At 38.3% G+C, this 25838-nt stretch overlaps 2 protein-coding genes and 1 long non-coding RNA gene across 5 annotated transcripts; 2 read left to right on the forward strand and 1 right to left on the reverse strand.

Moving 5' to 3' along the window:
- Window positions 1–1189: 1189 nt before the first annotated feature.
- Window positions 1190–15894, reverse strand: LOC109176744. The gene is made up of 3 exons (XR_002053442.1): window positions 15809–15894; window positions 1983–1989; window positions 1190–1200 (listed from the first exon to the last, which is right to left on the reverse strand). It is a non-coding gene; the product is annotated as an uncharacterized LOC109176744 (long non-coding RNA).
- A 108-nt stretch (window positions 15895–16002) lies between these two features.
- LOC109177690 (putative late blight resistance protein homolog R1A-10) lies at window positions 16003–18414 on the forward strand (the record flags this gene model as incomplete). Its single annotated transcript, XM_019327122.1, has 1 exon — window positions 16003–18414. A coding segment is annotated over exon 1 (2412 nt), but the record flags the coding sequence as incomplete, so codon positions are not given.
- Window positions 18415–18464: 50 nt separating this feature from the next.
- Window positions 18465–19534, forward strand: LOC109176694. 3 transcript variants are annotated; one of them, XM_019326109.1, is made up of 2 exons: window positions 18465–18923; window positions 19059–19534. In XM_019326109.1, the coding sequence occupies exons 1-2, from the start codon at window positions 18487–18489 to the stop codon at window positions 19060–19062; spliced, it is 441 nt and encodes a 146-aa protein (XP_019181654.1). In that variant the 5' UTR covers window positions 18465–18486; the 3' UTR covers window positions 19063–19534. The 3 variants fall into 3 exon arrangements, with proteins under 3 accessions (XP_019181654.1, XP_019181652.1, XP_019181653.1); XM_019326107.1 differs by having other exon boundaries at window positions 19081–19534; XM_019326108.1 differs by having other exon boundaries at window positions 19136–19534.
- Window positions 19535–25838: the final 6304 nt, after the last annotated feature.

Raw genomic sequence — 25838 nt, forward strand, 5'->3', positions numbered from 1 at the left:
AAAGGGGTTATTTAACAAAACATTTTTTTTGTGGAAAAAGTTATTTAACTTAACATAGAGATGGAGTAGAAAGATTTTCCATAACATTCTTATTTTGCAATTTCTACTCTGGTAAAAATAGCATCCTTCGATATATATATATTTGTTACACTTCACTTTTCATGAGCTATATATATATGAGAGAGAGTTGATTTCAAATGAGAACAACTATATTATAGAGGACTGTGCGGACAAATATGTAGAGTCTGGTGTGCATAGGTTTATTACTCGAAACCTGATGTTTAAATGTTATGTCGTGTGCCATTGTTTGATAAATTGTGTGCATGGTACTAATATATTGAGGGAGGACTGTGCAGTCTGCTTACGGGCACACAAGAATACATGTAAACATCAGGTTTCGAACCCAGGCTCTATTGATATAGAGCCTAATGACACATGATTACACCCGTCCGCACAGTCCTCTATAATATAGTGGTCGTCATTTGAACTCAACTCTCTCTCTCTCTCTCTCTCTCTCTCTCTCTCTCTCTCTCTCTCTCTCTCTCTCTCTCTCTCTCTCTCTCTCTCTCTCTCTCTCTCTCTCTCTCTCTCTATATATATATATATATATATATATATATAGTAGAAACTGGATGGACATGTGTTGGTTCCGAAAGGGGTGGTGAAAAGTCTAGGGGGGGGGGAGGGATGAATAGACTTCTCTAACTTTTCAAACTTTTGGAAATAAATAACACTTTGGTAATTTCAACTCCAAGTAATAAGCTAAGCATAAACAATTAAACAACTTAGAGTGCACAACGGATGTCTTGCCTACTAAGCATAGTAGCACCGTATCTTCTTGTGATGAATCACTCTCGTCACTAGATGATTCTTCGGATTCACTTGTTTCTAGTGGATCACTTATTAGTGCCTTCCGCTTGTCCGTTTTGAATTTCTTCTCTTTCGACTTGTATTCAACCTGTGGAGAGTTAGAAGTGTTCAAATTTTTGTTGACCATGAGGTGTGGACATTCGGCCATAAAGTATCTTTGCTTCTTACAATTGTAACACACATTTGTGTTGTCTTCGGTAGATTCTCTTCTTGATCTTCTATTTTCTCTAAATGAATTTACTTGAGGCGATCATTTGTTCTTCCGCATTAACTTCTTGAATTTTCTAACAAATAAATAAAATTGTTCGTCAGATAAAAAATCATTATTTCCTACTGACCTTGATGAGGATGGTTGACCAGCCATTAATGCGGATGTTCGTTCATCACGTTCTTCTTCAATTCTTGCCTTCATCTCGAACTCATATGCCTTAAGATCACTAAAGAGTTTATCCATAGATAATGTCCTTAGATTTCTATGATCTCGCATTGCGGTTACTTTCATATCCCAACTAGAAGGTAATCCACGCAATACTTTGAGAGATATTTCCTTTTGGGTGATGGTCTTTCCCAGATCCGTGATCTCTCCCAAGATTTTTATTTATCGTGCTTCCATTTCGGTAATGCTTCCGCTTGGAAGCATTTTGAAATCTTCAAACCTGTTCATGGCGATGGTTAGTTTGTTGTCATTTTCTTGTTCGTCGCCTTCTCCGATACCGATAAGTGTATCCCATATTTCTTTTGTCGTAGTGCAGTTTCCACGGCTTTGAACAAAATATCCTTGACAATATTGTCCAAGTTATTTCGCCATCTATCTTCACTCGTCCACTCCATTTTTGGCTTTGTAAAATAGTGTGGAGCATTCGGATCTAGTGCAATGGCGGTATTGACCTACATTATCAAGATAGGGCCATTTGTGATGACTTCCCACATTTCATCATTTACAGCAGATAAGTGCATCTGCATACGTATTTTCCAATCATCAAATTTGTCAAGTGAGAAATGTAAATTTTGAGCAAGAACCATACCTCTCTTCATCTTGAAGTTTTGATATCTGTTGGTCCCAAAAGAGGTAAGGTGAAAGTCTAGAGGGGGGGGGGGGGGGGTGAATAGACTTTCAAACTTTTTCGCACAAGATAACAAAAGGTAAGCCAGAGATAAACCAAGACTCTTAACTAGATTGTTAGAGTCCGATGCACAGCGGAATTAAATAAACGATACGGTGTGTGTGTAGATTGTGTCAAGATTATTGACGTGAGAAGCAAACAAGAGCGATATGTAAAGAAAGTAGTAAAGAACACAAGGCAATTTATAGTGGTTCGCGAGGTGATGTAATCCTCCTACTCCACTTGCTCTTCTCAAAGAGCCAATTCACTATATCCACCACTTCTTGGTTCCAAGATACAATGAATTCCGTGATCTAGTGCTTTGATCACCAAGCCCACACTAATCACGCCCAGTGCCTCCAACACTGCTGCTTCGGGTTTCACGTCGCCGCGTTACTTTCCCAGGATTTCACAACTCCGTGCTACTTTCCCCCCGTCTTCTACGATCCGGTAGAAACGTATCCCGTGATCTGGTGCTTTGATCACCAAGCCCACACCAATCACGCCCAATGTCTTCCCGACACTGCTGCTTCGGATCTCACAACTCCGTGTGACAATCCAGGATTTCACAACTCCGTGTTACTTTCCTCCTTTCCCTTGTTTTGCTCCAAAACAAGTTTTGCCTTGCTTCCAACTTTGAGATTCTGTAGATGATCTTCGTTGATGCGCTGAATCTCTTGAAGTTGATGAAGATTTTAACACTCTTGGATATTTCTTTTCTAAGCTCTGTATCACTCTGAGTGTTTATCTCACAAAAGATATATCAATTTAAGCTCCTGAGATGGAAAGCTTTCTTTGAATTTGTATGCTCTGTTTAGCTCTGTTCTTTGCTCTTTTGCTTTTCTTGCTTCTTTGCTTCTGCTTCTCACTGCTTCAATCTTCATCTATTTATAGCTGGTAATGAGAATCCGTCCGTTGGAAAGAAACGGTCTCATTTTCGAATTTTGCTTAGCTGTATAGCCTTTTGTCAGAAGATAAGATAACGTTGCAGATCTTGTCAGATATTTCAAATTGAGCTTAAGGTTTCAGCAAAAATGGCGTCCCATGAATCTCCATCTGGTGTAGATCACGCCTCTTGGGATTTTTATCTTCAAAATATATTCTCCAATATAATCCCACTTCGCGTGTCTGGGTCTGTAGACTGCTTCCAGACTTCATCTCTTCAATTGACTTGGAAATCTCTTCCCTTGTGAAACTTCATCCCTTTCTATTTTGGGAAATGAAATCTCTATCTTGGGAAATGAAATCTCTATCCCTTGCTAGATTTGTCAATTGAATTCTCATCCCTTACTTGATTTGGAATTGCAATCTCATCCCTTGCAATCTATATCTCCAATTGAATTGAAGCCTTGTAAATCTCATCCCTTCAAATTGATTTCCCTGTACCAATCAATTCTTATGATGAAATTGCATCCCAATTTCAATTTCGGGGTTCCAATTTGTTTGGGATACCAATTTGAGACCAATTTGAGAAACTGCATCCCTTGAAATCTCATCCCATAGACTTGCAAATTGTATCCCTTCGGCCAAACCATCGCATCTTACTTGATCAGATGGAATTTTAACTTGGCTTCTTAAAATATATGGGATGTGAGATTCAAACCTGTGACCTTACACATAATATTTCAAGCTTCTACCATCTCATCCGTACAGCCTATTGGTTATCTTCTTGTTCCACTTGCTGTACTCCTTTCTTTCCATAGATGCTTGATCTTCAAGATAGCTTCATGCAAACTTCAAGTCACGTTCTTTCTTCTTCGGGATTTCTTGAGGGATTTTCTCAAATTTCATACGCATACATCTTCCTCTTCTGTTTGCCATTTTCACTAGACAAATTCTTAATTTTTGGCTTGATATCTTCTTCATCCATTTCCCCAACTAATGAATTTATTTTTCCCTTTCTTGGTCTAAGACTCGACTAGTCTAATAAAATAAAATTGGGGATCTACGAATTACAATATGGCTTATCAAAATCTATTACAATTTATTCCTAACAATATCTATCTAGCAGTAAAAAATGACTCAAATAGACAACCGCTCTGATACCACTTGTTGGTCCCAAAAGGGGTGGTGAGAAGTCTAGAGGGAGGGTGAATAGACTTCTCTAACTGTTCAAACTTTTGCAAATAAATAACACTTTGGTAATTTCAACTCCAAGTAATAAGCATAAACAATTAAACAACTTAGAGTGCACAACGGAATAGTTAACGGTAAAGTGTTATGCTTGATTGTGCAGTGCTCGAGGATGAGTTCTTTTACATGCAATACGTTCAAAACACTTAATATAGTCTAAGTATGATGTATGTAAAGTTTGGCTTGCATGCGAACGTGAGAACTATCAAACCCAGACACTTAACTATATGTGATGAATGGTAATCGGGTTAATTCATTGTTTTGATAAGCATGCACAAAATAAATGAGCAGTAAGTAAAGAAAAAGAGAGAGAGAGAGAGAGAGAGAGAGAGAGAGAGAGAGAGAGAGAGAGAGAGAGAGAGCAATTTATAGTGGTTTGGAGATAGTGTAATTCTCCTACTCCACTCTTCTCCCTTCACTCCAAAGAGGAAATTCACTATTCTTCGATCACCTAGATACAATAGTGAATCAGTGTCCACCGATACTTCCCGAGTGCTTTGCACAAAGCTACACTCCTCCAAGTTTTTTCGCAAGTTCCTCTTGTTACTCCGCCTTCCCGAGTACGTCGCACCAAGCTGTACTCCTACACCACGAGAACTACGCACAAAGCTACGCTCTCACAGGGTTTTCACAAGCTCCCCTTGTTACTCTACCCTTTACAATGAGTGCTACGCACAAAGCTACACTCAACCAAGGTTTTTCACTCTCTCTAGTTACCCCCAACCTCTTTCTACACCCAGTAGAGATGTTTACAATGAAATGAAATATTTCTCTCTCACTCAAATATGAATTCTAACGTGTATAGCTCAATATATCACTTGATGTTTGATTGGATATTCTTCGTTGTTCATCAGTTTCGAAATCGTGCTAGTCTTCGAGTCTGCTTGGACAATTTATAGTCAATAAGAGCTATTTGCCCGTTGATCAACTTTCGATCTCAATCGTCCATCTTCGTATGTAGTTGATCAAAATAAAATTTTCAACTTGATCTGCAACGTTAGGTAAAGGTCATTTGCCTTTTGTCAGATATTTTGAATATTTTTCCCGATGTCGTCTCTTGAAACTTGTAGCATCCAAGATTTGAATAAGTTAGGCGTGGCTAGCTTGACTTTCCTTTATCTTCATAAATGTTCTGACGTATTAAGTTGATTAAATAATTCATCTGCTGATTCTTGCTTGAGTATGAAAATATATCTTCGTGAATCAGCCTTCTTCGAGTGTCTCTAGTTCTATCGCAAATGTTGTTGTTCAGATAAAAATATCTCGGCCATTTTCTTCTTCACAATCCATGTAGAATGAAAAATTGGAACCTCTGCAAAAACTTCATAGTTGTGTATGATAAGAAGCTTTGTCTCGTAATTTTGTACTTGGTCCACCTTGCATGGTGTGTTGCTTTGTGTTGATCCCTCGATACATCATTTGGTCGACATCTTTTCCTTCATCATCTTTATCCAATTTTTGAGATGTACTCATGGGAATTTTGACTGAAGATTTTCCATCTAAGCCAAATTTCTTGATAAGATTTCTTGTGTACTTGGCTTGATTTATGAAAATTCCTTCATCAAGTTGATTTCGAAATTGTTCTACATGAGCTTAGAGAATTTCTCACATAAAGATTTATCAGTACTTCCAAAAATAATATCATCAACATAAATTTGTACTAATAAAATGTTATTATTTTCTTGAATTCGAAAGAGAGTTTTATGGACTAGACCTTTGGTGAATCCACAGCTAATTAAGAACATTGACAAGGTGTCGTACCAAGCTCGCAGAGCTTGTTTTATCCCATACAATGCCTTCATTAATTTGTAGACTTGATCACCAACGCTTTTTACCTCAAAACCGGGTGGTTGCTCAACGTATACTTCTTCTTCAAGTAACCCATTGAGAAATGCACTCTTTACAGCCATTTGATACACAGTGAAATTCTTGTAGGCTACATATGCTAGGAATATTCGGATTGCTTCGAGTCGTGCGACGGGGGCGAATGTCTCATCAAAATCTATGTCTTCTTCTTATGAATACCCCTTTGCGACTAATTTCGCTTTATTCCTGACAATGACGCCATCTTCGTTTGCTTTGTTCCTAAAGACCCATTTAGTGCCAATTACATTTTGGTGCGTTGGTATTGGAACAAGTTCCCATACGTCGTTGCGTTTGAATTGATCTAATTCCTCTTGCATTGCATCTATCCAACTTGGATCGGCTAAAGCTTCATCAATTTCTTTTGGTTCCAGTTGCGATAGAAAACAAGAGAACATTGCATTCCTTGTAGATGATCGTGTTCTAACTCTGTCTCTCGGATCTCCAATGACTAACTCATGTGAGTGATTTCTTAGCCACTTTTGATTTGGTTGAAAATTCATTGGATTCTCAGAGTTTCCTTCTTGTTGAAATACCACTTGTTGTGAATTGTTGACGAGTACATCTTCGGGTACGCCTTCGGGTACTTCGACTGGAATTTCTTCCGTTAGTATCCAGGGTGCAATTTCGGTTGTGGGTGATACTTTGGGTGTCACATTGAATACTGTCTCAATTTGGTGAATATCTATATCACTTAATTCTTCTACTTCCTGCAACAAATTATCTTTGAAAATATCGTTAGAATTATTTAATTCACAATTACCTCCATTATCTTTGCCATTTTTGTCGTGGTTTTCGTCTAACACGACGTGAATTGATTATTCTACAATCATCGTTGATTTGTTGAATATTCTGTACGCCTTGCTAGTAGATGAATATCCCAAGAATGTTCCTTCATCCGCTCGCTCGTCAAAAGTCTTTAAATGAGACTTTCAATTAACAAGTACAAAACATTTACAACCAAATGTATGAAAATAGGTGAGATTGGGTTTTCTCCCTTTCCACAACTCATATGGTGTTTTGTTATAGGACTTGTGGATTAGACTCTGATTTTGAGTGTAGCACGCTGTATTGATAGCTTCGGCCCAAAATCTCTTTGGTAGCTCGGCGGCTGATATCATAACTCGTGCGGCTTCCTTGAGTGTCCTATTTCTTCTTTCAGCTACGCCATTTTGTTGCAGTGTTCGTGCGGCAGATAGTTGGTGTAATATTCCTTGTGAATTGTACTACGATTGAATCAATTTGTTTACAAATTCCATTTCTCGATCGGTTCATATTGTCGCAATCTTCATGTCCTTTTCGACTTGTAGCTGTTTTAATAACTCAAGCAACTTTGATATGACCTCATCCTTTTTCTTTATGAATATTGCCCATGTGTACCTGGAAAAATCATCAACAACAACCAATGTATATTTCTTACCACTTATACTTACTGGGTCTACTGGACCAAATAAATCCATGTGCAGTAGACTTATGGGTCTTGATGTTGACTCTTGAGCTTTGGTTTTGAATGATGCTTTGATTTGTTTTCCTTTCTGGCATGCGTCGCAAATTTGATCTTTCTTGAACACAATGTTGGGTAGTCCTTCGACTAGCTTACTTCTTGCAAACTATTGATGGTTTTGAAATTCAAATGATTTAGCCTTCTATGCCATTCCCAACTTGTTTCGTTCGAGTTGCTCGCCATTAAACATACGGAGTTTTTGGTTGTACTCCAATCTACAATGTACATATTCTTCTTTCTTGATCCGGCGAGTACAACTTCATTTGTAGATTCGTTTTTTACTTGACATTTGCCTTTGAAAAATTCTACAAGATATCCTTTGTCGCAAAATTGACTTGTGCTGAATAGAATGAACTTTAATCCTTCGACGTATGATACGTCCTCAATTTGTAATCCATTATTTACAATTGTTCATGTTCCTTTTGTCATTCCATATCGATCGTTTCCTCCAAAAAATACTTTTGGTCCTTCGACACTTTTGAACTAAACTAGACTAGCTTTATTGCCGGTCATATGTCGAGAGCAACCGCTATCCAAATGCCAAATCTCCTGCAATAAAGTTTAATTGTTTTTAGGTACCCAACTTTGTTTGGGTCCTTTTGTGTTAGTAATTTTTGGCATCCAAATCCACCTAGATCCCATTGATCCAAGAGTAGGTGATTTGTAACCATTGAAAACTCTATAATCATAACGCACTCGCGAATAATGATTCGGTGCGGGTTGGAAAGAGGATAGCTGCTTGATCCTATGAAAAAGAGCCAACCTGGACTTGGTCCATGGTTTGTCTTTAAGCAACCAATCTTATTCTGAGAGATATAATCTTCCAGCCCCAATTCTCGGAATTCTTCCCATATTCCTATGAGGTTTTATTGCACATGACTCGTTGGTTTTCCTTTGAGATTCAAAATTTTGCCTTTTAAAATTTTGTTGCCTTACCGAGATATTATTATTTGGATTCAGCCTTGCAACATTTTTTCGGGCATTCATTTGATTACCAACTCCTTGTCTCATTATGCTATGCTGACTTTTCACAAATTTTACCACTGGAAATTTATTGATTAAAGTAGTAGTAGAATTAGTCAGCTTCTCAGGGGTTTGAGAACATGATGGATCGTAGCCCAGTCCGGTTTTATCTCCAGCGGGTTTTTGCATATTTACCATTTTATCCATTATTTTGGATGAATGCGTAAATGATGCGATTACTCCCTGAAGGTTATGTTCTCGAACCTCTCTAGCTTTGCAGTCTTCTTGAAGTCGAATATTTTCGGCTTTCAAGTTACTCAATTCAAGTAGAGCATTTTGCAATTTTTGTGTCATTTCTTCCTTTTCAAAGATTAACAAATTATTGCGCTTTTTGACTTGAGAATGAGTGGCCATGAACTCTTGACAATCTTTCATGAGACTTAAAAATGATTCTTGAGTCTGGAAAGAAGTGTCAACTGAACTAAAGGAACTAGAAGATATCTCTTCGTCGGTTTCACGCGCCATCAAGCATTCCTCATGTTCGGATGTCTTGCCAACTTAGCATAGAAGTGCCGATCTTCTTGTGATGAATCACTCTCGTTACTAGATGATTCTTCGGCATCACTTGTTTTTAGCGGATAGCTTATTAGTGCCTTCCGCTTGTCCTTTTTGAATTTCTTCTCTTTCGACTTGTATTCAACCTGCGGAGAGTTAGAAGTGTTCGAATTTTTGTTTACCTTGGGGTGTGGACATTCGGCCATAAAGTGTCCTGGCTTCCTACAATTGTAACACACATTTGTGTTGTCTTCGGTAGATTCTCTTCTTGATCTTCTATTTTCTCTAAATGAATTTCCTTATGGCGATCATTTGTTCTTCTGCATGAACTTCTTGAATTTTCTAACAAATAAAGAAAATTGTTCGTCAGATAAAAAATCATTATTTCCTACTGACCTTGATGAGGACGGTTGATCAGCCATTAACGCGAATGTTCGTTCATCACGTTCTTCTTCAATTCTTGTCTTCATCTCGAACTCATATGCCTTAAGATCACTAAAGAGTTTATCCGTAGATAATGTCCTTAGATTTCTATGATCTCGCATTGCGGTTACTTTCATATCCAAACTAGAAGGTAATCCACGCAATACTTTGAGAGATATTTCCTTTTGGGTGATGGTCTTTCCCAGATCCGTGATCTCTCCCAAGATTTGTATTAATTGTGCTTCCATTTCGGTAATGCTTCCGCTTGGAAGCATTTGGAAATCTTCGAACCTCTTCATGGCGATGACTACTCTGTTGTCATTTTCTTGTTCGTCGCCTTCTCCGATACCGATAAGTGTATCCCATACTTCTTTTGTCGTAGTGCACTTTCTAATTTTTGGAAATATGGTGTCATCCACGGCTTTGAACAAAATATCCTTGGCGATATTGTCCAAGTTATTTCGCCATCTATCTTCACTCGTCCACTCCATTTTTGGCTTTGGAATATAGTGTGGAGCATTCGGATCTTGTGCAATGGCGGTATTGACCTGCATTATCGAGATAGGGACATTTGTGATGACTTCCCACATTTCATCATTTAGAGCAAATAATTGCACCTGCATACGTATTTTCCAATCATCAAATTTGTCAAGTGAGAAAAGTAAATTTTGAGCAAGAACCATATCTCTCTTCATCTTGAAGTTTTGAGATCTATCTAGCAGAAAAAATGACTCAAATAGACAACCGCTCTGATACCACTTGTTGGTCCCAAAATGGGTGGTGAGAAGTCTAGAGGGAAGGTGAATAGACTTCTCTAACTGTTCAAACTTTTGCAAATAAATAACACTTTGGTAATTTCAACTCCAAGTAATAATCATAAACAATTAAACAACTTAGAGTGCACATTGGAATAGTTAATGGTAAAGTGTTATGCTTGATTGTGCAGTGCTTGAGGATGAGGTCTTTTACATGCAATACATTCAAAACACTTAATATAGTCTAAGGATGATGTATGTAAAGTTTGGCTTTCATGCGAACGTGGGAACTAACAAACCCAGACACTTAACGATATTCGATGAATGGTAACCGGGTTAGTTCGCAGTTAAGATAAGCATGCACAAAATAAATGAGCAGTAAGTAAAGAAAGAGAGAGAGAGAGTAATTTATAGTGGTTCGGAGATGGATGGTGTAATTCTCCTACTCCACTCTTCTCCTTTCACCCCAAGGAGGAAATTCACTATTCTTCGATCACCCAGATACAATAGTGAATTAGTGTCCACCGAACTTCCCGAGTGCTTCGCACAAAGCTACACTTCTCCAAGGTTTTTCGCAAGCTCCTATTGTTACTCCGCCTTCCCGAGTACGTCGCACCAAGCTGTATTCCTACACCACGAGAACTACGCACAAAGCTACGTTCTCACAGGGTTTTCACAAGCTCCCCTTGTTACTCTACCCTTTACAATGAGTGCTACGCATAAAGCTACACTCAACCAGGGTTTTTCACTCTCTCTAGTTACTCCGCCCTCTTTCTACACTCAGTAGAGATGTTTACAATGAAATGAAATATTTCTCTCTCACTCAAACTTGAATTCTAACGTGTATAGCTCAATATATCACTTGATATTTGATTGGATATTCTTTGTTGTTCATCGGTTTCGAAATCGTGCTAGTCTTCAAGTCTGCTTGGACAATTCATAGCCAATAAGAGCTATTTGCCCGTTGATCAACTTTCGATCTCGATCGTCCATCTTCGTATGTAGTTGACCAAAATAAAGTTGTCAACTTGATCTGCAATGTTAGGTAAATGTCATTTGCCTTTTGTCAGATACTTTGAATATTTTGTCCGTTGTCGTCTCTTTAAACTTGTAGCCTCCAAGAGTTGAATAAGTTAGGCGTGGCTAGCTTGACTTTCCTTGATCTTCATAAATGTTCTGACGTATCAAGTTGATCAGATAATTCATCTGTTGATTCTTTCTTGAGTATGAATATATATATATATTCGTGAATCAACCTTCTTCGAGTGTCTCCGGTTCCATCGCTCGAAAATGTTGTTGTTCAGATAAAAATATCTCGGCCATTTTTTTCTTCACAGTCCGTGTAAAATGAAATATTGGAACCTCTGCAAAAACTTCATAGCTGTATATGATAAGAATCTTTGTCTCGTGATTTTGTACTTGGTCCACCTTGCATGGTGTGTTGCTTCGTTTGGTGCATTGCTTCTGTGAGACTAGTGCCTAGTCTCTCCCACTTCACCATTCGGTATAAATCATAAGGGTATCTTCCAGCCCTTCTAGCATTTCTTGGTGATTTATACGCAACATAATTGTGTTATGCTATAATCCTGCTTAACTCTTCAAATAAATTGTGAGCTTCAATTCTTGTACGTGGGTTGCATGATATGGGTTCACCATACTCCGTGGACTTAGGACTGACTCAAATAAAATAAAATTGGGGACTACTGATTTTTCAAAATTACAGTTGGCTCATCAAAACTTTACAATTATTCCTAACAACATGAATATGACTTCACCATTCTCCTAGATCAAAGTCACTTTATGCTAAATGATAATAAAGCTATATTTTATTTTTTGTCGATATAGTACGTAATTACATTAACAAATGTAATTCATTTGTATATATAAAGTATATATCATAATATAATCAGGAGTGGTCATTTGATTAATTTTGAATCGAATTAATTGAAATTGAATTAATAATCAAAATTCTAATGTTAATTTCATGAATTGAAGCTATTCATCTATCAAGTTGAAAAGTGATTTTTTAATTAATAAGGTCATCTATCAAGTTGAAAAATGATTTTTGAATTAATAGCTAGAGTTAAATTATAATTTGATTATTTATTATTAATTTGGTTGATTTGGTAGGAACTGGTCTTTTGAACCAAATTATAATTTGATTATTTATTATTAATTTGGTATGACATTATTGTGTAATTATTTTGGTGAATTTGTAATTGTGACATCTTAATTTTAATTTTGTTAATTAGATTATGATAATAATTACTTATTCAAAAGAGTTAATTTTCAAAATGGTCATTCGACTATGGCATTTTCTCAAAATGGTTCCTTAACTTTTAATTGCACCCAAAGTGGTCCTCTGACTATTAAATTTTAAGCCAAAATGGTCCTCCATTAGTTTTGGTGTTAAGTGAGTGTTAAAATGAGGGGTAAAATTGGTAATTTAGGGTTTTCACTATAGTCAAAAGACTACTTTGGGTGCAATTAAAAGTCAAATGATCAATTTGAACTAACTATTAATATTTTAAAACAAAATTTCATTTTTATGAACTATCTAGCTAGTTAATCTATACTATATATAAAAACAAAATCCTGAAATCTTAACTTCCCGCCCAATTCCTAAAAAATCTCTCCTCCTAATAACTTTTGACTTTTGACACTAAGTTGTAAAGTGTCAAAAGTTCGGCAAGGCATTACTTTTGACTCCGTTGTCCGTTTTAGACAAATATTTTTTTGAAATCGCGTATTTTTTCGAGATCTATCCACCACAAACTTCCGTAGGCGGTTTGGCCCACCAATTTCTAAAAAAAAAAAATACTTTATTAAAGAGTTTCTAAGAAAAAACTATGAGAACCTTATGTTTTATTAATGAATTTTTAAAATTTTTAATTAAACAATTCTCCCGTGCATTATTTAATAATCTTTCTTTATATTTGGTCAAATTATTTAATTATGCTAAATTTGGGAATAATTAATGATGGTAATAGAATTCCTAAAACAATATAGAATTGAACAATATTTAATTATTGTTATATTATTATTGTGACTCACGGAATACAAGAGTTAATGCCATTTTTGGTCCTAGACTTATTGGGGCATTGGCACTTTTCATCCTCCATAATAAAAATTGCCACTTAGTAGCCACTGTTATTGATCGTTGGACAGTGTTGATCCTCCATCAATGACGCCATTGGTTGACCGTGAATTAGAAGGGTTTTTCTGTCTTTTTTTGTTCTAATCCTTGTATTTCTCCATCCATTGGTCACTGCTACATCCATTTCTTCAAACTGAGGTTATCCGCTTCAGTCCTTTCTAACATTAAGAAACCATCTTCACCCAACTAACAATCACGAATTTTACATTTGACATCAATCTCAAGATAATAGAAACAAGTGCAGTTGGAATAGAAAGGGTGTTAGTCCATGCCTGTGGAAATTTTGTCGAGCATACAACATAACTAGCAAAGTCAGGAATATCACCCAACCCCTCCCTTAACCTTTCTGCATCAACTATAATAGGTATGCCCCTACTCTTTGCCTCCTGCACTACAATCAAAGCAGTCTCATGCAGCCTTCCATCTAAGTAGACAATATTTACTCCAAGCGCTGAAGACAATTTTGATTTGGTTATGTAGACCCTCAGATATCATGGGTGGATATCTTGGAGTGAAAATGCACGTGCGAGTTTTTTTTTTTTTTTTTTTTGGTTGTCAACAATGACATATGTGAATGGTGAGTTTCCTCCTTTGGACACCACCATAAAAGATGTATCAACACCATCCCTTTCAAGCTCATCAAGTATTCTTTCGTCATGCGAGTCATCAGCAACCTTAGATATGATCCTTGGATTAAGACCAAGACGAATTTTATCATCCGGGTTTTATCAAAGCATTGTCAGTGTTACCACCTCCTTGAACCTCAAAGCTGGTGCTCCGAATTTTATCATCCGGGTTGGGGAATGAAGCTACAGCAGCCAGGAAGTCAACACCGGTCATTCCAACACCTCAGACAATGCGATTTTTGGGGAGCGGCGGATTCCACATTTTCAGCTTGAAACTTCAATGAATTTCAGGTAGAATAACAGAGTTTTTGAGGTTGTGCACCAAGTAGTTGTGGTCAGAGAGAGAGAGAGAGAGAGATGGGAAGGATATTTGTGGTCAATATGGAAGGGAGGACTTACAGGTGCAAATTCTACATCACGCCATCTACAACTACAACTGCTATTTACCATAGGAGGGTTTGCCGACCTGCTGCCCTCTCTGCTTCGCCGGAACCAAAAACCACCGGTGAAGGCCCCAACCTCGCCGGATCTGTTGCTGCACCGCCAGATCTTCCTTACTGGTCCGTCGCCGGAAGGAGTTATTGCCTCGTATGCTCGCCGCCGTACCCACAACTCGCCGGAAAAGAACCTCGCTGCTACTCACTACCGACGGTTACTACTTAGCCGCCTAGTCTCGCCATCTCGCCTCACAGGAGTCACAGCAGCGCTGGTCTAAACAAGATTAGAAGAATAAGACATAAAAAGACAGAAAAGCCCATCTAATTCACGGTCAACAAATGGCTTCATTGACGGATGATCAAAACTGTCCAACGACCAATAACAGTGTCTACTAAGTGGCAATTTTTATTATGGAGGATGAAAAGTGTCAATGCTTCAATAAGTCTAGGACCAAAAATGGCATTAACTCCGGAATACAATACAAGAATATTTAATTATGGTTATATTATTATTGTGCCTCACGACCATTATATACTAACAGTACTTGAAAAGAAACTAATAATAATATAATAATAATAATAATAATAATAATATAAGTGGTAATAATAATATCTAAAAGTAATTAAGTGTCAATAATAATAGTAAGAATATTAACGTAAGAGTTGTAAAATAGAATAAATCGTAATAATTAATAACTATAGTCTATGATTAAATTTGGAATTGTCAGGAAAGATAAACGACCTCTGGTGAAATTAACTCTTAAATAATTATATATCGATTTAAATATTCTTAATATATTACCACAATTCCATTCCGTGCATCGCACGGGTGAAAATACTAGTATAATCTAAAAGTTTCAATTGTGTATTATCGTATTTAAATTAATACAAAATAGTTAGAGTTGATCTAATTAAATTAAAAAGTATTTATGAATGTAATATTAATAGCGATGATATACAATTTATTCCGACCATGCATTTCATATTTTATTATAAATATTCTTTTATCACGTTTTGAAATTCTTTTTCCGCCTCCACTGACAAACATTTTTGGTTCTGCCCCTATAAACCAATATTATATTTTTGTAATAGACACCAATTTTTATCCCTCATTTTAACACCCACTTAACACCAAAACTAACGGAAGACCATTTTGGCTTAAAATTCAATAGTCGGAGGACCACTTTAGATGCAATTAAAAGCCAAGGAACCAATTTGAAAAAAGGTCATAATCGGAGGACATTTTGGGAATTAACTATATTCAAAATATTGTTATTGAGAACTAGAAAGATTTTCCATGGTATTCTTATTTTGCAAATTCTACTCTGCAAAAATTGAGTCCTTATTTTCAATCCCATCCTTTCATCTGCAGAGTTATTTCTTTCAACTTCATTCGTTCCTGCTCTTTCTCTCTACAACATCACATCACATCACCGGCTATGGCTTTTGCTGCTGTAACAATTTTAATGGATACACTCCACCAACACTTCCTCCAACCCAATCCTCGTTTCCCTCTTCGCAACAAAACAAAGGTCAGATTACTTTACAAACATCTTTCTTCTTTGCAAATCTCTCTTGAACAAGATTTCAAATTGGGGGAGTGTGATGAAGCAATGAAAACTTTAGAAGCACAAATGAGAGATGTCTCCATTGAACTAAGGTTCCAAATTGAACACCAATTGACATTGTTTTACCTGGGGAAATCCATGAGGCTTAGGCTTCACTTTGCTCAAAAACTTCTTCCCATATTGAATGGAGCAACTAAAGGCCGCATAGAAACTATAGAGCTACTAAAGGTGTTGGAGATGTTAGGAAAGCACTTCATGTTGCCGGTATTAGGCATGCCGCCTCAAATAGAGAAAAGGATAAAATCGTTTTGCACACAATATGGTTCTCTCTTTTTAAAATACTGGATCAAGGATGAAGAGGAGAGCGAGGATGAAGATGAGAGCGAGGATAAACAGGAGACAAAGGAGGTGACTGAGGATGAATGCGAGAAAAAGGAAGAACAAAATAGTGATGATGAACAGGGGAGCCAGGATGAACAGGAGGAGAGTGATGATCAATGGGAGACTGAGGTACAACCTATTTTGTGTAAAGCAGAAAGTCTAATCACGCAAGAATTGAGAGCCCCCTGTTATCTCAATAAATACATGAAGCAACGGATACAGGCTCGACATAAGATTAATCAACTTTTCATGCAAGGAATTAAGCTTACATCCTATATCAAGAAAGATGTGTTGAAGGTTAAGAATGCACACTACAATCAATCCAATACCCCACAAGGGAACAATACTTCTACTTCTCTTAGACTTAGAGGGCCGGAAGGGGAGAACATTACAGTTGGTGATTCGTTGCAGCATACTACAATAGAAATGGTGGGATGTGATGATGAGTTCAACATGATAATGGATAATCTGAACCAGCAATCCAAGCACCGAGAAATTGTATCAATTGTGGGAATGGGAGGGATCGGTAAAACCACCTTAGCTAAACGAATTTATGGAGATGCTTCATTCATTTCTCGCTTTGATTGTCGAGCTTGGGTTACTATCTCACAGCTGTATAATCCAACAATAGTGTTCAAAGCCCTTCTTCGTTCTCTTGCCCCAGGGGTCTATGGAGAAAACTATGAAACTAGCAACAACGAATTGGCTGAGGTAGTTTACAAATGTCTAAAACGTCAAAGGTATTTGATCATAATTGATGACATATGGAGTACAGATGTTTGGTGTGATTTGCAGAAATGTTTTCCAGATGATAACAATCAAAGCCGAATGTTGTTGACCACTCGACTTAAAAAAGTGGCTGATTATGCTGGTTCAGATAGTAATTTTTGTCATACAATGCGTTTTTTGGATTCATATGAAAGTTGGAACCTTTTTCACAACAAGGTGTTGCCCCTGGGAATGACTTTGTCCCCTGAATTTGAAAGAATTGGTAGAGAGATAGTAAAGAAGTGTAAAGGCTTACCTCTTGCAATTAATGTGGTTGCTGGAATCCTCTCAAACCCCAAACAAGACTTAAATGAATGGGAGCTAATTGCAAAAAATGTTCATACATTAAGTATAGATCATTCTAATGAGAAGGGTGAAAACATCATTGACTTGAGTTACACCTTCTTACCTCATCATCTTAAACATTGTTTCTTGTCAATTGGGCTTTTTCAAGAAGACTTTGAAGTTCCTGAACATTTTATTATTGATCGTTGGGTTTCGGAGGGATTTCTAAAGGTTTTGAGGTCTAAGAGCTTGGAAGATGTAGCAAGAGAATCCTTACAAGATCTTGTAGATAGGAATCTCCTTTTAATTTCTACAAAGATGAGTACTAATGGATCATTGAATGTATATCAAATGCATGATGTGTTGCGTGAATTGGCCTTGAGAGAAGCTGAGAAGGAGAATCTATTATGTCTCAGAGATGATAGCTCTATCTTTAGTGTGGGGTTTAGGAGAACTCAACTAATAAACTCCTCTTGTATATCTCACCCATGGAGTATCCAATCAAAAATTTGCAGTTACAACTCTTTATCTCATACCTGCAGTACCTTTTCAAGTTTGGATTTATCCAGTTACAGTTATAGTAAGCAGTTTTATTATCCTTTTAAGTTTTTAAGGGGATTGATACTAGACGTGGCAGTGGACGATTTCTATGCATCTATTGAGTTAATGGGTCTAGTGCATTTGAGAAGTCTACGATGTTTTTCTAATGTGAAACTTAGTTCTCTACCGTTGTTCATGTTATGGAATTTGCAGAAGCTAGATGTTGAAGTTCATGATTCAATATTTCAACAATTTAATATTTGGGGATTGCCCCAATTGAAGAATCTCACTCTTCGGGGAATCATTACACTGGTTCCTCCAAGATCAGTTCATCATAATTTGGAGAGCATTAGATTTTTGGATTATAAGAGTTGTACAGAGGAGTTGTTTATGAGAATCCCAAATCTAAGGAAATTGGGAGTTGTTGAAGGTTTTGAAATTAATCTGGATTGCAAAGCTGGTGAGAATCCCAAATCTAAGGGCAGTTGGTTCAAAAGTCTTGCATATTTATATAAACTGGAAGATCTATTTGTTGGTGGCGAACTTCTTCATTATATGGGGACGTTGAGCATAGAGAATTTTTTGCCAAATCTTAAGAAATTAAGACTCAGGAATACAAAATTAAATTGGAAGAATATGTATGTTGTTGGGATGTTGCCGAAGCTTGAGGTCCTTATCTTGGAGGATAATTCTGGTGTTGGAAGAAAATGGAAACCCAAAGATGGAGGATTTCATGGATTAAAGTTCTTATGCATACATGATTGTGATCTACAAATTTGGAAAGCCACGAATGGCCATTTTCCTGTCCTTGAATGTCTAGTCCTCATGAACATGTATCACTTTGAAAAGATTCCTAGTGACTTTGCAGATATAGCTACTCTCAAATCAATCAAGTTATATAAATGTTCAAACTCAACTATATCTTCTGCCAAGTGTATTCAAGAAGAGCAACGGGAGTACGGAAACAACGCATTTACTGTTGATATTTTACGGTTAGATTTCTAGCTACTTTTATTTTCAAATAAAAAATAATAATTATACTTGTAACTTTTAATTAATCCATAATTTTCTTAATTTTATTTAATCCAAATTTATTTCAATTTCTATGGTTAATTTCTATGCTATAGATGATGGTGTTTTACTTTCCAGGGATGATGACTTAAATGATTCTAATTGGTATGAATAAAGGCGTTGCACGTTCCAGTAAAGATGATTTTCCGTTGGTTGAGAACTAAGTTGGTGCATATATGATATGATGTTAGAAGATCAGAGATTCCTTAGCTTGCATCTTCATAAGCTCCATGAAAATGAGATGAGATAGATGCAACCAACACATGCACCTTACCACACTGTAATCTGAAGACTTCATAAGCTCAATCGGCCACCCGGTACGTACAATCTAGTATCAACATACATCTTCTGATCTGTGTCCACTTCAATACATAATTAGTTTTCTGGCAATTAAGACCAAATTAATTAAATTAAACTCACAAATCTTAAGATCACAATTTGAATTGAGCAACTGTTTTTTTTATTCTTTGCTTCTAGTCTCTATGAATAACATGCATTTGCCAAATGCATATATGTATGAATTTTAAACCACAAATTATTTTTTTTTAAGAGGAACGAGAAGTATTATTAATGTCAAACGGAACGGTGGGAGGCAAAGCCTCTCAAGTCATATATGATAGCCAGCTTGGCTTTTACAGGCAAACTGTCAATCGTACAAAATACTCGTGAAGAACCAAAGCGAAGTCCGACTTCAGCCAAAGCATCCGCTGCACGATTGACCTCCCGGTAGACGTGTTTAATAGCGGAGGCCCACGCGTGCAGACAAGAGCGGACATACAGGATCGCTTCCTTAATCTTCCACGGGATCCTCGTCGTATCTGAGGACGCCAAGCTAGCAAGGGCCAAGGAATCAACCTCAATCTCACAGGGCCATTTGGCAAAGGTGGCACACCATTGGAAGGCATAATGAAGTGCCTTCACCTCCGCTTCCAGAGCTGATGATGCATCGTAGCGAAAACACAAACCCGCCACAAGCTGTCCGGCAAAGTCACGTAAACAAGCACCTCCTGCGGCTGCATTCAAGCTAAAAGCGGCGTCTGTATTTAGCTTGAGCCTGCCCGTGGGCGGCGCGAGCCATTTCATCCAAACTGTGACTCTCCGCGGCGGGGCCACGAACCTGGCTACCAAGACAGCAGAAAGCAGCAACTGGGCATAGGAATCACGTCGGAGCGGCCGAGAGAATGAAATCATCAGCAAGATCTCCTTCTTTACTTTTGTAATAACACCAACAGATGAGAAAGCCAGACCGTCATAAAGCCACTTATTGTAAGAGCACTATATGAACCAGAGAATAAAGCACGGTATGAGCTGCGCAAGGTTGTCAACTGTTGATCCCGGAACCGTCATGAGCCACCACGCATGACACTCCGCTCGAATAGAACTAGCAGTTGTGGCCGCCAGACCAAAAATCCCTCGAAAATGTGTCCAAACAGCTGTACAAGAGGTGATCCATCGCAGCAGCTTCACTCTAGCATAGCGGACAAATGGAGGGCAAACAGTACCCAAATCTCTGAACAACATCTGGAAAGGGCATCAGCTGACGAAGTAATTTCCACATAAATATGGAGATTTTCGAAGGCAATCCCCTGTAAATACTAAAGTCAAATGTGGAAATGAGCAGAACCTTTTTCTGATGAGGTTAGGAGCAAGAGCAAACTCTTGGTCTAAGAGTAAGGTGTTCATCTCTAAAAGAGAAAGGTGCTCATCTCTGAAAGAGCAAGATGCTCATTTAAGGAGAAAGAGCAAGGTGCTCATTTCTGAGAAAGAGCAAGATGCTCATTTCTGAGAAAGAACAAGATGCTCATTTCAAGAGAAAGAGCAAGATGCTCATTTAAGGAGAAAAAGCAAGATGCTCATTTCAGGAGAAAGAGCAAGATGCTCATTTCAGGAGAAAGAGCAAGATGCTCATTTCAGGAGAAAGAGCAAGAGGAATTTGCAGGAGTGGGTTTGCTATAAATAGGAAACTCCTCTTCATCCAATCTCATCCCATTCCATCAGGAATCCTCCCATTAGCATAGCAAAAATATACAGAGTAGAATAGAGAGTTATATTTGCAATTCCTATTGTAATATCTTTTTGCCAATACAGAAAATCCTTCTTCAAATTGCCTTTATTTTGTGTATGATTTATTTTAAATCTTACACTAGAAATGGTCTCATTATTTCCGGTCCAAGTTGCTACTGTATTTTGGTGTTGTGAACCGTATCGATCCTAACAACTGATATCAGAGCCCCAGGCTGGTTCATAGATATATCTGTACTGTATCGTTTATGTTAGAACTCATATTGGTAAAGTGATTGTACATGTCTAGGAAAAGATCTGGTTAAGACTTGGTATTTAAGCAGTCCATTTGTGACTCACCTCTCTTCTCCAGAAATATTTTCCTGGTGTACTGTTCACAGGACAGGTAGTTTTCTATTATACGATACTATTTAGATATATTGCTCAAGATCAAGAACACCACTTACAATGACGACAAAGTACGAGATTGAAAAGTTCAATGGGAACAGTTTCTCGTTGTGGAAAATGAGAATGAAAGAGGTTCTCAAGAAAGATAACTGCGTTGCAGCAATTGAAGAAAGACCAGTCGACTTCACAAACGATGCAAAGTGGACAGAAATGGATAGCAACGCTATTGCCAATCTGCACTTATCACTTGCTGATGAAGTTCTGTCAAGTGTGGCAGAAAAAAGTACGGCAAAAGAGATATGGGATACTCTCATAAATTTGTATGAGGCCAAATCACTGCACAACAAGATCTTCTTGAAGAGGAGGCTATACACTCTCAGGATGATGGAGACATCCTCAGTAACTGAGCACATCAACACTCTCAACACTCTATTTTCACAACTCTCGGCGTTGAGTTATAAAATAGAAGTGAATGAACGAGTTGAAGTCTTACTCCAAAGTCTACAGGATTCATATGATCAACTCATTATCAATCTAGTCAACAACAAGGAGGTACTTGTCTTCGATGATATTGCAGCTGTGGTTCTTGAAGAAGAAAGCCGGCGCAAAAACAAAGAAGACAAAGTTGGAATCTCACAATCTCAGGCCTTGACAGTGACAAGAGGAAGATCAATGGAGCCTGGCTCCAGTGGGAGTCACAACCGAGGTAGATCAAAGTCAAGGGGTAAGAAGAATGTCAAGTGTTTTCACGTACTGTGGCAAAAAGGGGCACTACAAGAGTGAGTGTCGGCAGCTCAAGAAGGATGGGGCCAAAGGCAAAAATCTCGAAACATCAAATGCTCAGGGATGTGTTGTGAGTACATCGGATGCAGGCGATGTTTTAATTGGTGAAGCAGCAACAATTGTTGAAGGCATGAAAAATCTAGCTGATGTCTGGCTAATGGACTCAGGAGAAACATGGCATATGACCTCACGGAAAGAATGGTTTCATGAATATGAACCTGTCTCTGCAGGATCAGTGTTCATGGGAGATGACCATGCATTAGAGATTGCTGGCATTGGTACTATCAAGCTAAAATGTTTGATGGTACAGTTCACACTATCCAAGAGGTATGACACGTCAAAGGCCTAAAGAAAGCCAGTTTACTGGATTAATTGACTGATGAAATAGACTGGCTAATTCATCGACAAAGCCAGTCAGTAAGATAGATCATAGAAAAGATAAAAGAAAGAGATACCGACACACAACAACACACAAGATGTTTACACAGTTCAATAAAGTGTGTATCTACGTCTGGGGGACGATCACTTAGGCGTCCAATCCACTAAATCATAATCCAATGTACAAAGGTAGAGAAATAACAATCTCACCCAAGTGCCCCACACAAGGTACGTACCCAGTCTACATAGGTTTAGTGAATTGTTAAAGATGGAGAGCCATGCATCCAGAAGTCCAAAGAAATCCCTTCTCTTGGAGAGCCAATTCTGATGCAGTCCACTTCAGTGACGCTCTGTTCAGTTGTTCCCACAACTGTATGACCGTAGTGTCCTTTCGTTTAAGCAACAAGAATCCTTCTCATGTTCTTCATCATAATCATCATACACATGTTGTGTTGAGAAGGAGCAGTATAATCAAAGATGGGATCTCATAAATTCATACGGAGTGTTTCTTCTCTCTCAAAAGCGTAACCCTAATTCCCGTCGAACAAGAGTACTTATAGTTCCATCATCAGAACACTCTCCATAGATATCTTTGATTGTAGATGGTAGGACAATATTTGAAGAATGTAATCTTAAAGATTCGGTCCATACCTTTCCAAGAAATATACGCTGATCTTCTTTCGAAACTTGTCTTCTTTAAACCGCGTACAGCCTTTAAGAAATCAGCTTCCTAAAACAGATCTTCAGTGTCAGTCCCTCTGTTGTTGTGTCTGATTGATCAGTCCTCTGTAGAACAAAACTGACACTAAGCTAATCTTATCTTAGTATGCCATAATAATATTGCCAATTATAAGTTGGGGTGTTTCGAACAAATAAAACACTAACAAACTCCCCCTTTAGCTATAATTTGGCAAAACAACTCGACTACTTAAAAAGTATAATACTGCAAAAGACTACGATAGGTTATCATAAACAAAACAAACCCAATATTTGATAACATAGTAGAAGTAAAAACACAGCATACACGTCATGCTGGATCAAAACAAAGTCAAGAAAAAAAAAAACATTCTTCAAAAAGAGGTGCCATCACAAACAATCGCCCAGCCAGGGCCAGAAGGTACACAAACACAAACAACTCCCCCTGAGTTCATACTCCCCCTTTTTTGCCAAAAGAGAGACAAAGCCAGGTCAAGCGTTGGAGGGAGTCTCACTGTCAGACTTCACAGGATCAGCAGCAGTGGCCTCAGTCAGGCTTAAACGAAGAAGAACAGTGGCTAATTCCGTACGAGCCCTTGTTAGCTGTTTAGCAATTATGCCATGAACTGTCTTGAGCCCAGAGACTCTTGCTTTCAATTGGATAGAGAGTTGAAGATCTCGTGCATGCGGCGAGTCATCCGCCACTGTATCAGCCTCAGAATTGGAGGGGGCAGTCACCAGTGTAACATCACATATATGATCTCCAGTCAAGAGACGCCGATCAACCGTGTAGAGAAGAGTCGGACTGATCACCTCGCTCGCCATAGGCTCAAGGCCCTGAGATGTAAGAATTCCAAAAATCAAATTGGGAAAGGGCAGTCGTACCTTCTGTTCTCTATGGTGAATAAGAGTGAGAATGTGGTAGTAGATCCACGACCCCAGATCAATGGTCATCTTTGTTCCAATTCTGAATAGGAGACTGGCCAATTGCTTGCCAACAGTATGGAAATGAGCCGAAGGGAGCCAGTTATGCAGTGCAAGACGATGAAGAATCACACACTTGGAGGTGAGCTGAGAGCTAGGTAAGGTATCCTTATCACCAGTAGGCCATCTATCAGCTTGTCCACCAGTGATCGTTTTGGCTACTACACCCCAGTCCGTAATAGCGTTCTGTTGAACTCCTTGCAGGCCATTGTACTCGTTGATCATGTCAGGGCCAAACACATACCATTAACCACGAATGAAAATCTGCATTGGACGCACTCCAGACAAACTGTCCATCTCATCATTGAGATTACAGTAAAATTCATAGGTGAGCAGCTTCGAATAAGGACAGATGGCAGTGACAGTCTTCAGCAGACCCACTTCACTCAGCAAAGGCAGAACATCACAAACCAAATTCATTTGATTTTTATCAACTGATCTTTGGACGATCAGATTTCTTCTGACCATGGTGGACCACTTGGCCTGAGCAGTAGGGGAAACAAACTGAGGTTTGTAGATGGATGTGTCAGGATCCTCAACAGCTTGAACCTCAGGTGTAATGCTCCGACCTCTGGTACGAGTAGAAGGTTTCCCTTTTCTGGTAGAAGATGTGGGAACGATAGTAGGTTGAGCAGCAACAGAACCCTTTTGCTTAACAAAAAAATCGTAGAGTTTTAAACACTTGTTGAACAGGAGGATTGATCTCAGGTTTTGCAGGCTCACTAGACTTCCTTTTCTTCTCTGGTTGATCTATATCAGCACTGTCATCACCAGATTCAACCACAACTTTCACATGAACATTCTTTCTATTCGACCTTCTTGTCTCCTTGGATGGGGAGTGGACAGGAGACACAGATTGACTGGAATCAGACACATGAGCAGATGAACCACCAAGGAGATTAGTGACCTCTCGTATTTTGAATGTGGTGGAATCAGGATGAGCAGTAGCCTCAACAGTTGGAATCTCGGATGTAGGAGCTTGGGTGCCATAGACTTTAGCCAGTATTTTTTCATCTTCACTCAAGGATTCAGATGGGTGAATCACTCGGTGTGGTTGTGGAATGGAAGCAGAAGGTAAACCAGCAAAGTGTCGGACATGTTCGAGGCTTTCTCCTAACGATGTGGAAGTGTAGACTGGGACTCCATCCACTTTGTCAGACTTACGGGGGCTTGAGAGATTAACAGGCTCAACAACAGCAGGTAAAACAGAAGAGTCATCAGCATGACAAATTTCTTTAGGACCATCAGCAATCGCAGCAGGGGACAGAGCAATATTATCAGCAGAGAAAACAATCAGACTCAGATTGTTGGGCTCATCAGATGGTTTTTCTTTCTCACCAGACACATTCAAGACTCCACTTTTCACACAATCAGACTCACCCAAAGGTAGAGACGAAGGATCAACAGATACAGGGGGTTTCTCAGAGTTTAAAGCAGATAAATTTTCAGGATCAACAGGCACATGAGATGGAGTAGCATTAGATACAAGATCATCAGGTTTATCCAGTGAAATTTCAATAAGAGAGTCAGAATTGTTTGACCTGTTTCGAAAGATCTCCAGTCTGTGTCTGGTTTCATCTTGAGCA

Source organism: Ipomoea nil, unplaced genomic scaffold (genome assembly GCF_001879475.1).
Source record: "Ipomoea nil cultivar Tokyo-kokei standard unplaced genomic scaffold, Asagao_1.1 scaffold0176, whole genome shotgun sequence".
NCBI classification, from domain to species: Eukaryota; Viridiplantae; Streptophyta; class Magnoliopsida; order Solanales; family Convolvulaceae; genus Ipomoea; species Ipomoea nil.

Coding starts and splice junctions, on each gene's coding strand:
- LOC109176694 (XM_019326107.1), top strand. CDS start 18,487: ATGGGGACGTTGAGCATAGAGAATTTTTTGCCAAATCTTAAGAAATTA. Junction 18,924..19,080: donor TTTACTGTTGATATTTTACG/GTTAGATTTCTA, acceptor TTTACTTTCCAG/GGATGATGACTTAAATGATT.